General features: G+C 50.5%; 6 protein-coding genes across 6 annotated transcripts; 4 read left to right on the top strand and 2 right to left on the bottom strand.

The window, feature by feature from the left end:
• Window positions 1-575: 575 nt before the first annotated feature.
• On the top strand, window positions 576-2,267 carry ASPVEDRAFT_47339 (DUF2252 domain-containing protein). The gene has a single exon (XM_040813756.1). The coding sequence runs from the start codon at window positions 607-609 to the stop codon at window positions 1,948-1,950; it is 1,344 nt and encodes a 447-aa protein (XP_040673895.1). The 5' UTR covers window positions 576-606; the 3' UTR covers window positions 1,951-2,267.
• On the bottom strand, window positions 2,262-4,261 carry ASPVEDRAFT_47338 (uncharacterized protein). The gene has a single exon (XM_040813755.1). It carries the CDS (start codon window positions 4,254-4,256, stop codon window positions 2,382-2,384), a length of 1,875 nt encoding a protein of 624 aa, XP_040673894.1. The 5' UTR covers window positions 4,257-4,261; the 3' UTR covers window positions 2,262-2,381.
• A 929-nt stretch (window positions 4,262-5,190) lies between these two features.
• On the top strand, window positions 5,191-8,190 carry ASPVEDRAFT_89362 (uncharacterized protein; the record flags this gene model as incomplete). Its single annotated transcript, XM_040818592.1, has 2 exons — window positions 5,191-7,025; window positions 7,479-8,190. 2 exons carry the CDS (start codon window positions 5,191-5,193, stop codon window positions 8,188-8,190), a joined length of 2,547 nt encoding a protein of 848 aa, XP_040673893.1.
• Window positions 8,191-8,681: 491 nt separating this feature from the next.
• On the top strand, window positions 8,682-9,619 carry ASPVEDRAFT_89361 (acetate uptake transporter family protein; the record flags this gene model as incomplete). Its single annotated transcript, XM_040818591.1, has 4 exons — window positions 8,682-8,871; window positions 8,917-9,053; window positions 9,125-9,458; window positions 9,537-9,619. The coding sequence occupies 4 exons, from the start codon at window positions 8,682-8,684 to the stop codon at window positions 9,617-9,619; spliced, it is 744 nt and encodes a 247-aa protein (XP_040673892.1).
• Window positions 9,620-10,639: 1,020 nt separating this feature from the next.
• ASPVEDRAFT_878529 (M24 family metallopeptidase) lies at window positions 10,640-11,896 on the top strand (the record flags this gene model as incomplete). Its single annotated transcript, XM_040818181.1, has 1 exon — window positions 10,640-11,896. One exon carries the CDS (start codon window positions 10,640-10,642, stop codon window positions 11,894-11,896), a length of 1,257 nt encoding a protein of 418 aa, XP_040673891.1.
• A 462-nt stretch (window positions 11,897-12,358) lies between these two features.
• On the bottom strand, window positions 12,359-14,162 carry ASPVEDRAFT_878521 (uncharacterized protein; the record flags this gene model as incomplete). The annotated part of the gene is made up of 2 exons (XM_040818180.1): window positions 12,359-13,547; window positions 13,609-14,162. 2 exons carry the CDS (start codon window positions 14,160-14,162, stop codon window positions 12,368-12,370), a joined length of 1,734 nt encoding a protein of 577 aa, XP_040673890.1. The 3' UTR covers window positions 12,359-12,367.
• Between the last annotated feature and the right edge of the window lie 248 nt (window positions 14,163-14,410).

Raw genomic sequence — 14,410 nt, 5'->3', positions numbered from 1 at the left:
CGCCGGGCGTTTCAATTCGGAGTCCGACGCGAAGCAGACTCACCCCAGTTTTGTGAGACAGGAGCAAGCTGGCATTGACGTGGCTGAGGGCCAAGATATGGCCATTCTGACCTTCGTCAATAATCAAACAGCTCTCCACTCAACGTGGAGCTGCACAGCCACCTCTAGCATGTCCCCCCTGTCTTGGCTGTAGGCATCATAGACGAAGTCGCTGTCTGTCTCAGTGTCTGGCTCCAATCGTGCTCATGCTCTTTGCCCACTGCTCTGACGCCAAGTATCATACAAGATTGCCATTTGAGCTCATGGCGCCGCGAAGTATGAGGATATGGCCTTGGCTGCATACCGGTGGACCTGACCTGCGACACGCCGAGCCTTTTGAGGTGGTTCAGGCTGCAAAGGTGAGGCATAATGACCGTTAAGGGGTCCAGCCAAGCCGTGGGCCAAGTGAAATGACAACGAGGAAAGTCCCTGTACTGCCACAGGGAGCAAACTGGGGCTTGAGCTGTGGGCATCTCGCCAGGAATATTAATACTATTACTATCCCTCGGACCCTGAAATCAAGAAGCAAACAGACATTGAGTCCAGCCGTTGAGACACAACCACACGATGACACTCGAGCCCCCAACCGCCGAACAGCGAGGCGAGGAAATCCTCAATGTCTTTGCCACTGCATTTGGTGAGCTCCTCGTCGCAGACCCGGCTGCATTTCAGGTGAAATTCCGGAAGATGGCTGCCTCAGCCTTCGCCTTCTACCGCGGCTCGGCATGTCTGTTCTACCACGACCTCGAGCTGCAGCAGAAGGACGATTCATTTCTGAACAGCGAGTCCGGCCGGATCTGGATCCATGGTGATCTACACGCGGAGAACTTTGGCACCTACATGGACTCTCAGGGCAGACTGATATTCAATGTCAATGACTTTGACGAAGCTTACGTTGGCCCGTTCACTTGGGATGTCAAGCGTTTCGTGGCTTCTATCGCCTTGATCGGGTACGCAAAGGCCCTCAGTGACAAGCAGATCACCCGGCTGGTTCGGGCATATGCTGCTGCGTACCGGGAGCGTATTCATACTCTAGCCACCAGCGAGAACCAAGACCAAGTTCCTCGGTTTACTCTAGAAACTGCAAAGGGCCCGCTGCTTGATGCGCTCCGCGATGCGCGTATGGAAACACGTGTCGGCTTGCTAGACACAATGACGGAGATCCACGAGTATGAACGCCGGTTCACACCTGGAGGCGGTGCAGTTGAGCTCGATGAGGCAACACGCGAGAAGGTCGTCACGGCATTCAACAACTACCTCCAAACCCTGCCCGAGCCAAAAACGCAAACCGGCGCCTACCGGGTTAAGGACGTCGTGGGACGCCGTGGCGTAGGGATCGGATCGGCTGGTCTCCCTTCCTACAACATCCTACTGGAGGGAAAGAGCGAGGCCATTGAGAACGACGTGGTCATCTACATGAAACAGTCTACCGCTGCAGCTGTGTCCCGGCATGTCACGAACTCCGCTGCGGCCAGCTACTTCCTCCACGAAGGACACCGCACCGTGATCTCCCAACGGGCCTTGCAAGCGCACGCGGACCCCTGGCTCGGCTGGACCGAGATCGACGGCGTCGGCCAGCTCGTCGCAGAGGTATCTCCGTACGCTGTCGACCTGGATTGGTCCGATATCAACGACGTGGAGGAAATGGCCACCGTCGTGGCAGATCTGGGGAGAGCCACGGCAATGATGCATGGAGCAGGGGACAACGATAGCGGACACTCGGAGCTGGTGCCTTTCTCCCCCGAACAGGCTATTGACGCTGCAATTGCGGCTGATGAGGATGGATTCATGGATGCTCTGGAGGAGTTTGCTCATCGGTACAGCGCCCAGGCTCGTCTTGATCACCAGCTCTTCGTGGATCTGTTTCGGAACGGCCGCATTCCTGGTCTGGCGGTTGACGGCGAAGCATGATCATTTGTAGATAGGTCATCGGCAGATTCTTGGTTGGCGACATGAATCAGAGAGTAAAATCAATGTACTATCGCCTGCTGTATCTGGGATAAACTTTTGCTATTGACTCACCCATTCTCGTGGTGAGTATTGCATTTCTTTCAATCTACCTGGCTGCAAGATTAACGCAATCGCATCCTGGGTTTGGATCTCAAATTGACGGGCACTGGCCAAGAAACAAGCGTGACTTACCGGGCATGAGCTAGAGAATCTGTAGAAAATTGGATGTTAAAAGAATATTATAGCTAGTTGCAACGATAGTTTAACGTTATGCAGAGGGTATTGGATTATTACTACTACTATTTAACTAACTTAAGAAATATCAGATAGAATAAAATAACTCCTTACTCCATGATTACACACTGTAAACACATGACTGACATAAACTCAGTTCAAGCGCCCTCATTTGCCTCCAAGGGAAAACTATGCCAATCGTCCTCCCAGCTCTCTCCCTTTACAGGCCAGAGCTCGCGGAATATCTTCTCGTACGGGGCCAGGCTCACCTTAGGTCCGCCATTTTTCCTCCTTTCTAGATCTTTCAGTCTCGCGCCGATCTCTTTCACGTCGACCTGGATGTTCGCGGGGCTATTCCTGACCCTTGGGATTCTCATGCAATCCCAATTGCGGGCCATAATGGACGCGATAGGCTCGAGATCTAGTGGGACCCAGTCAGTTAATGTCTGCACTCTCAGATATTGCAGCGAGCGTGCCCCAGCAGTTATAATTTTGGTGAAGATCTCTCGAGCGAGTGCTTCGTCCACTGCTGCGCGTACAAGGAGTTCCTGGTCGGGTATTTGCTGGGGATCTATATAATCGGTGTCGTCAATTAGAGACTCAGGATCGGGTTCTCTCGGGCGAAGCTGGAGCTCCAAATGTGTAAGGTGGGTAAATACTCCAAGATTTTGATACATTGTGGCTTCGCCTTCTGCTGCATTACCCCGGGTGCGTAAGATAGGAACTCGTAAGTCGCGGATATTCGGACAGTGTGCTTGGATCTGCTGGACTCGACTGACTGTCATAAGAGGGCCTGGTAGGCTAGAGCATGGTGATGATATAAGTGACAGGGTATGCAGTGACGCTCCATGGAATTGTATGATCGTTTGAAACGCGTTCTCGTGTCTGTGTACTCCAGAAAAATGGACTTTGTTAAGAGGAGGAAGTGCTAGGACAAAAGAGGCTGCGGCTTCATCCAAACGTATAGCCTCATCTAGGCTGTAATTCATGTCATGGTCTTCAGGATACTTTAAATCTATCGCCAGCACTCTGAGAGACTTCAAGCTGTGAGAACTAACAGATTGCAAAGTTTTTACATCCACCTGCCAGAGATGGAGAACCTGGAGGGTAGAAAAGTCGAGCTTGGTCTCCCACTGCCTGAACAGATCTATTCTAGCAGGGTTAAGACCCCAGCGTTGCAGGCGTGCCTGCTGTGGCGGCTCAGATCCATGCTTCGTTGGGCTGGTAGGGAAGAAACCTTGCCAGGGTGGTCGCCCTCGTTCTACAGCCTGGTCATGCTCTAGACAGGCTTCGATCGGCCTTTCTACAGCATGCACCTCTCGCAAGTTTAGTGCGAGTTTTGCTGACATTTGCATCACTGCCTCCTCGTCATATCCCACGTTGCCATCGTGGTCGTAACGTGACATCGGGACCAGAGCACTGGTTAGGTTTGGAGACGTAGCCAGGGTAAAGTCTCTGCTGTCAATGCCTTGTGGGTGGCTCGAATGGTAGTGAAGACTTGGGAGCCTGAAAGCCATGTTGTGCAGCCTACAGTCAGGTAACTTCTGATGCAGGAAGTCGAGTAGTGGAGGCGGAAACGGAATCTCGCAGGCCCAGATCAAATCCTGGAGGCCGCATAGCTGGCTGACCAGGGTTACCAGGGACTCCCATTCATTGTCATCCTTGTGCTGACAACTCGTCCTGAACAGATTCCAGATTGCGTGATCATAGTACTCGTCGATGCAAGTCAAGTCGTCCAGGTCGCTTGTGTAGTATGAATGGTTGGAGTGGTATCCCCCTTCATTCGGAAACATGATTGACAGTCTGCGAACGTCGGCAAAGGCAGACGCAGACTGGAGGAGGTCGGTCCATCGCTTGATACCCTGATCGAGGGGAGCCTTGATTGTAACACGTCGGAAGCGATGTTTACTAGCGACCCGGTAGCAATATTTGTTGACGAGAGCTAGGGACGACAGGCTGGGCTGGTAGCCTGAAGCGACATATTCATAGACACGGTCGAGGACCTCCAAGGGGAGGGAAAGAAAGGAAGCCATGTTGCATGTAATTCTAACTGGAAAGCAGTTTCTACCTGGGAGTGGCCTCACTTATATATTTACGCTGTATTTGCCAAGCCCTACCCCTCCTTCCTTATTGAATCACCCCCGAATAGAATCCATTTTCATACAACAGCCTCCACGCCCGTTTTCTTCTATTCATTGCTGTTTGGATCGTACTGGATCAAGACCATCCCTCTACGATTGGTGCCAGCTATAGCCAGGTCGGCCCCACGACCATAGTGCAGGGCATCGTAGATGAATGTTTTCACCACGGGATCCCCTCCAACGCGCTCCCTGAGTGCGTCGATCATTTGTGCATTTCTTTTTGCATATCGCTGGTTCTTTCTTTGCCGTGGCGGGGAATCCAGATGATTGGGAACATAGAGGAGAATCTGGGTCCCGTCATCAGGCCGGTTAAACAAGTTGGGGTCGATCCTGGGCCCAACAGGCGGTTCATACACTTTGCCCCCTGGCGGGACAACAGGGTTGGTCACCGGGATATCCCTGATTACATCGAGGATTCTCTCCCGGAAACCTATGTATGTTATATCATTTGGGTCGAGGTCATCTGACCCAGTATGAGAGAAAACCTCCCAGAAATGTGCCTGAATTGATCAGCAAAGGTCAGAATAACCCTTCACATACCACACACATACCATCCAGACAGCCCGCCGCGAGACAATGGTCACCATTGGACAGCCATGTAGACCGTTGGTGCCGAATTGAAACGGTGCGTCACCAAATTGTCTCTGGTGCATCACTGCGGCTTGCGAGGCTGGAAGCTTGGTTAGCGAAGAAGCTCTGACAGAACTGCATGCGTTCCCATGTCAACAAAACCGAGACGAGAAACTCGCTGTCTATGGTGACCAAGGCGGGTGTTCCTGCGAATAAACTCATAATCGGCATGCCCTTGTATGGTAGAAGCTTTAAGATGGCTGAAGAAGGATGTTGGGGGCCCGATTGCAAATATGTGGGCCCCGAATCCGACGCAGCCCCAGGTCGGTGCACAGGAACTCGGGGATACATCTCAAACAACGAGATTCGACAAATGCTTGCCAGTGGCAAAGATGTTCAGCAACATTCCGACGATGACGGAGATATCCTGGTGTACAACGGCACGGAATGGGTTTCATGGCTGACCAGGTCATCCTATACCAGTCGCGTGGATTGGATTACCGGCCTAAATATGGGCGGCACATCAGACTGGGCGATCGATCTGGATTCCGCCTACGCTGTTGGAGGTGGCCCCGGTAGTCCCGGCGGTCCAGGAACGGGTGTTATATACATTAGCCCGGATTTATATGAGGAAGATGAACCTGTCGTGAAGTGTGACCAGTACCCTTGCACGTTTGTCTTCCCCCCTTGGAAACTGGAAAGTCCAACGACTATCAAGCCTTCTCCGACGACGTTAACATATGAAGAATATTGGTCGACGACTGAGTATTTTGCCGCAGAGGACGCTACAATAACCACTACCGTGGGGTCGATAGGGACGACCATCATCACACCGTCCCCCATTACCCTGTCAAGCATTGATGTGTGGAATCACATCCAAGAAGAGGGTGATGAAAGTCTTATTTGGCTGACAAGCAGTGTCCGGCTCGAACCGAGCACTTTCACCAAGACCTATGAGGGGCCAAATGGGACGTCAACATCTAACTCCTGGAGGCCCCCAATCACCTGGACCTGGAGCCCCGGGCCCTACCCTGTCATTCCTCTACCGACGCCAACAGGGCCAGGCTCAAATCCTAATAATCCAGATGATCCAAACAACCCAGACAATCCAAGTAATCCAAGTCCCCCTCCACCTCCTCCGTCAAACTACCCGCCATCTGTTACCTTCAGCGAGGGCCTCCCAACCCCAACCTGTGGCCCGGGGGAGGATTGCGGTGGGTTCCAATGCGCCGACGACTGCGATCCTTCCGACATTGGTGGCTGCGGCGGAGTCTGTGGCTGTCTTGGAGGGTGCCCTCCAGGTGCCGGTAACTGTGTTGGTCGTTCCTGTGGAGGAGGTGGTGGGGGGTCAAGCGGCGGCGGCGGCGGTGATGGACCAGATGATAGCCAAACAACGTGTTCTGCGCGACAAACAGCATCATGGTGCATGGAGCGCTGCACAGTCAAGTCTTTCCCGAGCACTACCACCACAACCTGCACAGAAGAGTGCACGCGAACATTCACAGCCTGCTCAGTAACAGACAGCACCACGTCGACAACAACCACCGCGCGATGTCGGGCACGAACAAGCTCCCCTCAAGACCTTGAGGGCATCCAAATCGTTGTAACGTCGGGAAGCAACGACTACACTATGCCTCCCATCCCCACCTCAGAACCTGACGACGACGACGACGGCGGTGACGGTGATGGTGATGGTGGTAGTCCAGACCCAGATCCAACCGACTCGGACCCTCCGTATCCAACCACCCCACCAGACCCCGAGCCCTACTGTTTCCGTGACCACAATGCAGACGGCCGCTATAAGGCATTCACATTCGATGACTTCGCCGATATGGTCGACACTATCTGTTACCAACCCTCCGTTGATGAACTCTCCCCAGACAACACTTTCGGATATGTCTGGGGCGACTCGGGAGGTCTCCAAATATCCGTTCTCTGGGCGGAGGACCAGTCCGGATGCAAGCCGAAGAGCTCCCAGCCAATGGGGGATTATTGCAAGCAAACCTTTATAGACTTTGGGTACACTTGTGATCTGGACTTTGACCAGGACGAGTGGTATGGCGGCGGGTTTGTTGATAACTACGAGCATGGGTGTGTGGAGTGGAGTATAATGTATGACACGCGGCTGCCTAGGTCATTGTCTGTGACAGCATAGGGTGTTATATATATTTTCAACATAGCAATTTAATTATTAGTAACGAAATTAAACAGATAGAGCTCGATTAGTGCCTAACTAGCTCACCATAAGTCGGTGATATAGCCCATTAGGGCATGGCTCATATACCCCCGTGAGCGAGCCAGACCATTGTTGCCGTGGTCAATAAGATGTGCAAGGCAGATATTGAATCTCTGACTCCTAAGCACGAGGTTTATAATATTTGTCCAGCACCCTGATTTACATGTTCAAATAACAGCATGGTCCCCTCCATTCTGGGTTAAGAATGGAAAGAAGATAGGCATCTGGTGGAAATATGATAGCGCCAAAACGGAAGAAAACAGGATATTCACTTAGTGTCTTAACTATCCCAATGTTTACGATGCCAGAGACCAGACCGACCAGCCGACTCACCCGGTAATCTTCACTAAGCGTGCGACTTCCATCATTGGCCCTGAGGACCCTATTTTGCTGCATCCAAACTTCACCAGCACGCCTGACTACGAGGGTGAGATTGGCGTGATCATTGGAAAGCCTGGTTTCCAAATTTCAGATCAGAACGCCTTGGACCATGTATGGGGTTATACCATTGTGAACGATATGACTGCACGCGAGTGCCAACGCGACCACAAACAATTCTTCCTCGGCAAATCCCCCGATACATTCTGTCCCTTGGGACCTGTGGCCGTCCCCAAGGACAGCCTTCCCGAGAACCTGAAAGTCCAGACCTTCGTCAACCAAGAGAAGCGCCAGGAGGGCACTCTTAACGACCTGATATTCAGCGTTCCTCACATAATTGCGACAATCAGCGCTGGTCCAACACTACAAGCTGGCGACGTTATCGCCACTGGTACCCCTGCCGGCGTTGGATTCGGGTTCAGACCCATGAGGTTCTTGCAAACCGGAGATGAAATTAGTGTCTCTGTGACAGGACTAGGAACCTTGACAAATCGGATTGCTGCTCCTGACGCAGTGAACACCACTCCCGAGCGCGCACAGTCTCACATTCCTATCGCCAACCAAAAGGCGCCTGCTAGTGCGGGATTAACAGCTGTCAATGGCAAGAAGCTGTTGTATCAACGACTGGGTGTTGAGACGTAAATCATTAAGTAGTAAGAACTATCAGCACATTGTGTTGAGATGATGACATGGTGTCTCAAGCATTCAGGAATTACCTCTTCATACACTATTATTCGAAGATTACAAAACCAGTGTCCCAAAGTGCGGAGAAAGGCGGAGCTCCAATGGTGCCTATCATGATGGGGGGAGCTAGCATGAATCATCAATCCGGCAGCAAGTCCGCGAAATCCCATGAAATTCCGCGCAACTCCGCACTATCATCCCTACCTAGTAGATATGTGGAACTTAGATTGTTAGTGGTAAATTCGAAGACAAAAAATTGGGGAATTAGCTACCTTCTGGTAGGGAAAACCCCTATTCTCAGTGCTACACCCGGTTACGTCCGTGTTCCCCGGATTAGAAGCTGTGGGGGAAGTACTGTTCCCGTGTGAATTCCACTTGCAACATATATAAATCGCGAACGGATCCAAAGGAAATTGTTCCTGCGTATTCCCAGCCATCTGTCAAAGACCATGGACTCAAACGATTTTGCTGCTATCAAACCAGAGGAACAAAACATGTCTCGTCTGTCTCACGCAGATCACCTTGAACGTCTTCACACTGAAGGCGGACATGTGAACGACCGAAGCCAACCTGCTCTCCCTGTCTATCATCGCACATTTGCGAGCCCGTCTCCTTTAGGGTTGATCTCATTTGCCACAGGTATATCGCCGCTTGCCTGTTGATGAGATGTGACTAATCCTGTAGATATTTTCCTGATCTCTGTGTTTGGATTGCACGCCAGGAGTATCTCAGCACCTAATGTGATGGTTGGGTGTTTGGTATTCTATGGTGGTGTTGGTCAGTTCATTGCCGGAATCATGGAATTCATCACTGGAAACACGGTAAGTCACTGCACCTTGAACCCGGGATTGATAAGTCAGGACATTTGCTCACACATACACTATATTCACAGTTCGGTGCCACTGTATTTTCGTCATATGGTGCGTTCAACTTGTCGTATGCAATGATATACCTTCCCGGAACAGGCATATTGTCTGCCTACACCGACGCCGCTACCGGTGCCGTGGATTCCAGCTTCAACCAGGCTCTGGCGTTATACTTATGGGCATGGTTTATCGTGACCGTGGTATTTACCATCGCGGCAATGCGGTCCTCTTGGGTTCTTTTCATTGACTTGTTCTTCTTGGACATCTGTCTTCTGCTTCTGGCTTCTGGTTTCATGGCCAATATAAATGCTCTTCTGACCGCCGGTTATTCTTTCGGCCTTGCGGTGTCGTTCCTTTCTTGTGAGTACCTTACCCAGATACGCTTATCATGCAATGTGATTAAGAGGTTGCATATCGAGACTAATGATGATTTATTAGACTGGGCCGGCTGTGCTGGACTATGGGGTGGTGGAGTCACACCGATCAAGCTACCAACATTTGAGATGCGTTCTGCTGTTTGAATCCCCGCGTATTTGCGGAAGGTCTCAATAAATAAACATGGTATCGATAGAACCGGCCTAGGAACATAGAATGGCGGTATCCTATGAGACGATTCGGACGTGGGGAGCAGATTTTGGAAAAAAAAACCGCTCTATAATTGATATATGTCTTAGCGTGCACTGTCATATTTCCTCAGCCCGAGGGCCGTCAGGATCTCTAAATGTTGAGATATGCCTGAGCAAGTTGCAGATTAAGCGAGAAATATAACTTACTTGACCACCCCAGGTCAGAGCCAAATAGTACAGTCCTATTCTCTATCGGTAATGATTACTGTCCTCTTGACCTCAATAGGAGCTACCAGCTACTTTACCGCACGACAGATAACTTTGGAAATGCGACAACCGCAGTAGCAACACTACTAGTTCTACATGACGCGGACACATCCAAGCTGCTGTCCTACCAAGTTACAGGGGACTCTGTGTATTTAAACTGCGCGCCATCTTATGTCCTGCAGCTGGGTTGTTTCCTCCAGGCGTCTTAGGCCTCAGCTACGAATATATATTTCTAAGAATTAATATTCTACTTCTTAAACAAGAAATCTGAGTAAGATGGTTTTATTCTTTTATGTAAATTATTATAATTTAAAACTCTACCTACTGGGATTAATCTATCAGAGAGAATAACTCTGGATAGATAAGCTTATAGTAAACTCAGGTTGGGCCCTGACCCTTGGAGGTGCGGGTGGAGGTTCTTGACCTTGGACCTGCGGGGCGGGCGAGTGCCAGGTTTAATTATATGCTTGGCCTATAAGGAACGAGTTGTATCATCTCTTGTGGAACGAAACATCGCTGTTCTGAAATAAGGTGCAATGTCGTCCGGTGCATACCCGGTCACATGACCGGTTATATACCCGCGTTGCCCAGTAGTAAATGGGCCGATTAGTTTCATGTATAGAACGAGTGAGCAGAAGAATCAAACATTATTGTTTTTTACATCTAGTGTCTGAGCCCCTAGGTGCAAATTAACAGCCCGAAATCAATATGGCGACATTTGACTGGCATGCCGAAAGAACCGATCTCTCAAATATAGCACTTTTAGACCGGGCTCCCGAGAGCGAGGGAATCGATCTGAAAGCGGTGCGTCTCTATAGACTGGGACGTGTGCGCGAACAAATGGCCAGATATGGCATCGATGCTGTCATCCTCTCAGACCCAATCAATATTCGCTACACTACCGGGAGTCGAAACATGCAGGTGTTTAGCATGCGCAATGCGCCATCACGATACTTGCTTTTGACTACAAAGCGCTCGATTCTGTTTGAGTTTACAGGATGTCTGCATTTGAGTCAAGGATATGAGACGATTGATGAAGTGCGCCTGGCTAAAACCGCGAGTTTTGTTGCGGCAGGTCCTAACATCGAGAAGAAGGAAATGGCATGGGCAGAGGAGATGGGAGAATTGATCACATCACTGGTTGGCAAGTCTGCGACAGTTGGATTGGAACGACTCAATGCCAATGCGGCTATCGCATTGAAGGATCTTGGCTTCACGATTGTTGACGCTCAGCGGCCTGTCGAAATGGCCAGGGCGATCAAGTCAGCCGAAGAGGTCAAGTGTATTGTGGCATCACTACGGGCGACTGAAACTGCCGTTGGTGTTCTAAGAGACACAATTCGACCGGGAATCACCGAGAACGCGCTATGGTCAGTTTTACATCAGTCAATCATTGCTCAGAATGGCGACTATTGTGAGACGCGACTTTTGAGTGCAGGCAGACGGACCAACCCCTGGTTCCAAGAAGCAGCAAGCTATGTTATCGGCAAGAATGAGCTTATTGGCCTTGACACAGACGTCGTTGGGTGCCATGGCTACTATTCGGATTTCTCACGAACGTTTCATGCAGGGCCTGATTATCCTTCTGAGAAGCAACGAACGCTCTACAAGGTTGCCTATGAGCAAGTGACTCACAACATGAGTATTCTACGCCCCGGTCTTAGCTTTCGTGAATACGCGGAACTCGCGTGGGATATCCCGGAAAAGTACTATGACAATCGGTATTATCTCTCGGCGCATGGTTGCGGAATGACAGGAGAATACCCATACCTATATCACCGCGGTGACTTTCCTGATGCGGGTTATGATGGTATTATTGAAGCTGGAATGGTAATATGTGTTGAGAGCTATATTGGCGAGAAGGGGGGAACGGAGGGGGTAAAGCTTGAGCAGCAGGTTTTAATTACTGATACTGGCATTGAAGTCTTATCAAAGTTTCCATTCGAAGAGAATATGTTACATTAGCACCATTAATTACTCAAATTTGCTAGCTGCATGCGACCTATATTATACATCGCTACAAGTGTAAACACTGGGTTATCTCGGTCAGATCTTGCCAGAACTAGCAAAGATAAGAAATTAGGACAGTAGGGAGTATAGGTCATCGAGAGATATTTTTATTTTAGACTATATATAAGATCTATTGTCAACTGCTTGGTGGCGGTCATTGGAGTCGTTCAGCGATCAGCAGTAGTTCGATACAGGGTGAGGATTCCCACGAGGGCGACGATCGAATTCAAAGCCAGTTGCTCTGGACTATGAGGTTTTCATTTTTCGGAATCCCGAGATACACGAGATATCTGGTGTATATCCAGCTCTCAAACGATGTTGAGCCGGGGGAGCCAAGATATCCCCCGCCTCCAACTTTCTTCCAACGTCGACCGTAGCGCTCCTCGTAGTCTACTCAGTTATAAACAACATATACACTAAACCTCCTCAGGCAGCCTTCTGCGAAACTCGCGGCCGACGCAGGAACAGAAACATCTCCGCCCAGAAACTAGTCGGCGGGTCACTGGCAGCGGCAGCCTCCTCGTACGCCGTAATCGCAGGCGCCTCCCATTGCAGATCGACATCCTCAGGGGACAGCATCGTAGTCCGCTTGACCAATTTCCAGCCCAGAAAGTTCACAACCGCAAGTAAATTCATGGTGTAATGCGTAAAGAACTCTGCGACGCTCCAGGGCGTGAAACTCGCGTACCCGTAACAAATCGCAATAGTGAGCATCCAGCAGAACGCCAAATACCCAGCCCACGGCTGGAACCAACCTTTATACCGGAACGTACCTCTATCGAGGCGCTGGTGCTTACAGGCTTTGTAGAAACGGATGTAGGTCGCGGATATGGCAATGAAATTGATAACTGCCGCGCCGCTGAGCAGATTCACGAGCCAGGTTAAGACGGTAGCTGAGCCGTTGGATAACTGCAGGAAGGATAGGAAGGAGAATGCCATAACAACAACAAAGCAATAGATTGGTATCCCCTTCTTTGTACATTTGCGGAGGATCTTGGGCGCTTTGCCGTCGAGAGCTAGACCGTAGAGACTCCGCGACGCGGCGTAGACGTAGGTGTTACCTGCGGAAAAAATCGTCGTCACTAGCAGGGCATTGACGATATGGGGCAGCACGCTGACGCCGAGGTTATTCATTGCGATAACATACGGGGACGAGGTTGTGGTAGATTGTGCGGAGTCGCTGTTCGCTGCGGCGAGGAGGGTGGGATGGTTATAGGGAATCAACACACCCACACACAGAGAGCTACCGATGAAGAATATACCAAAACGCCAGTAGGCAGTTTTGAAGGCGGCCTTGAGGTACCTTCGGGGATGCTTGGCTTCGCCTGCGATCATGGACACATATTCCGGTCCAACGCAGGTGAATGCCGCGTACCATAGAGCTGCGAGGAAGCCTTCGAACCTGCCCAAGTCCCCATTATGAAGGTATTCTGCGAATGGACCGGGGGTCTGCCAGTAGCGAAATCCAAATGCGTCACCTTGTGGGTTGCCTCCTACCATTGTCACGAACGTGAAGCAGAATAGCATCAGAATCAAGATGACCTTGCCGCTGGAGAGCCAGAACTCCGATTCGCCGTAGATTTTAACAACAAGGATATTCAGGAAACTGCGACGAAAACATAACAATTAGTAGTGAACACCGTGCAAACATGGGGAAGCGACCATACGCGTAGAGAACAATGCATGCCGCACACACAGCCGCAACAGGGATATCATCCCGCCAAAAAGACAGAATGGTATGAATGGCAGTGATTTCAAAAGGAATATTCAGCGCCTCGTAAAGGAAAAAGTTCCAACCAGCCATGAACCCCCAGGCTTCGTCGACCCATTTCGACGCGAGGCGGATAAACCCACCACCCACAGGCATGAAAACAGTCATCTCTGCCATGCAGTCATTTACGCAAGCGAGAACAGTACAGTGAAGAAGAAAGGCAATCAATAAGTTCCCAGGCCCAGAGCGGGACAAGGCTGAGCCAATTGTTAGGAATATAGCGGTGCCGATGGAGCCGCCGATTGCTATGAGCTGTATCTGGCGATTGCCTAGCGTACGATGGAGGCCGTTGCCGTTGGTAGGGTCTGTTGATACGGTTCCGCGTTGGATATCAGAATCTAGGGGTGGTTTCATCTGCTGTGGCGCTAGGTCTTTCATCTTGGTCTTCTCGTTGGTTACGTCGGGGTTGTTTGGGCCGAAACTTTGGACCGCGTTGGTTAACCCAGGCATGTTGTGCCTGGCTGGTTGATTACTTTGGCGCAATGGACGGAATTATGGGTCAGGCTAGTGATACGAAGGTTTCGAGATGGTGATACTTGTATTCAATATCAAAGAATCTGGTCAAGCCATATGTACAGCATAGGGTGTCTTATATAACTTACACAGTATTGAAAATGCACTCAAAGCACATCTCACATCACGCCTCACGCGACGAAGTGGAGAGCAGCTTCCAAATGACAAAAGGCTCATTTCATACT

Source organism: Aspergillus versicolor (assembly GCF_001890125.1).
Source record: "Aspergillus versicolor CBS 583.65 unplaced genomic scaffold ASPVEscaffold_15, whole genome shotgun sequence".
Taxonomy (NCBI): Eukaryota; Fungi; Ascomycota; class Eurotiomycetes; order Eurotiales; family Aspergillaceae; genus Aspergillus; species Aspergillus versicolor.
Note: the sequence above shows the minus strand (reverse complement) of the source record. Positions and strands in the feature narration are given on the sequence as shown.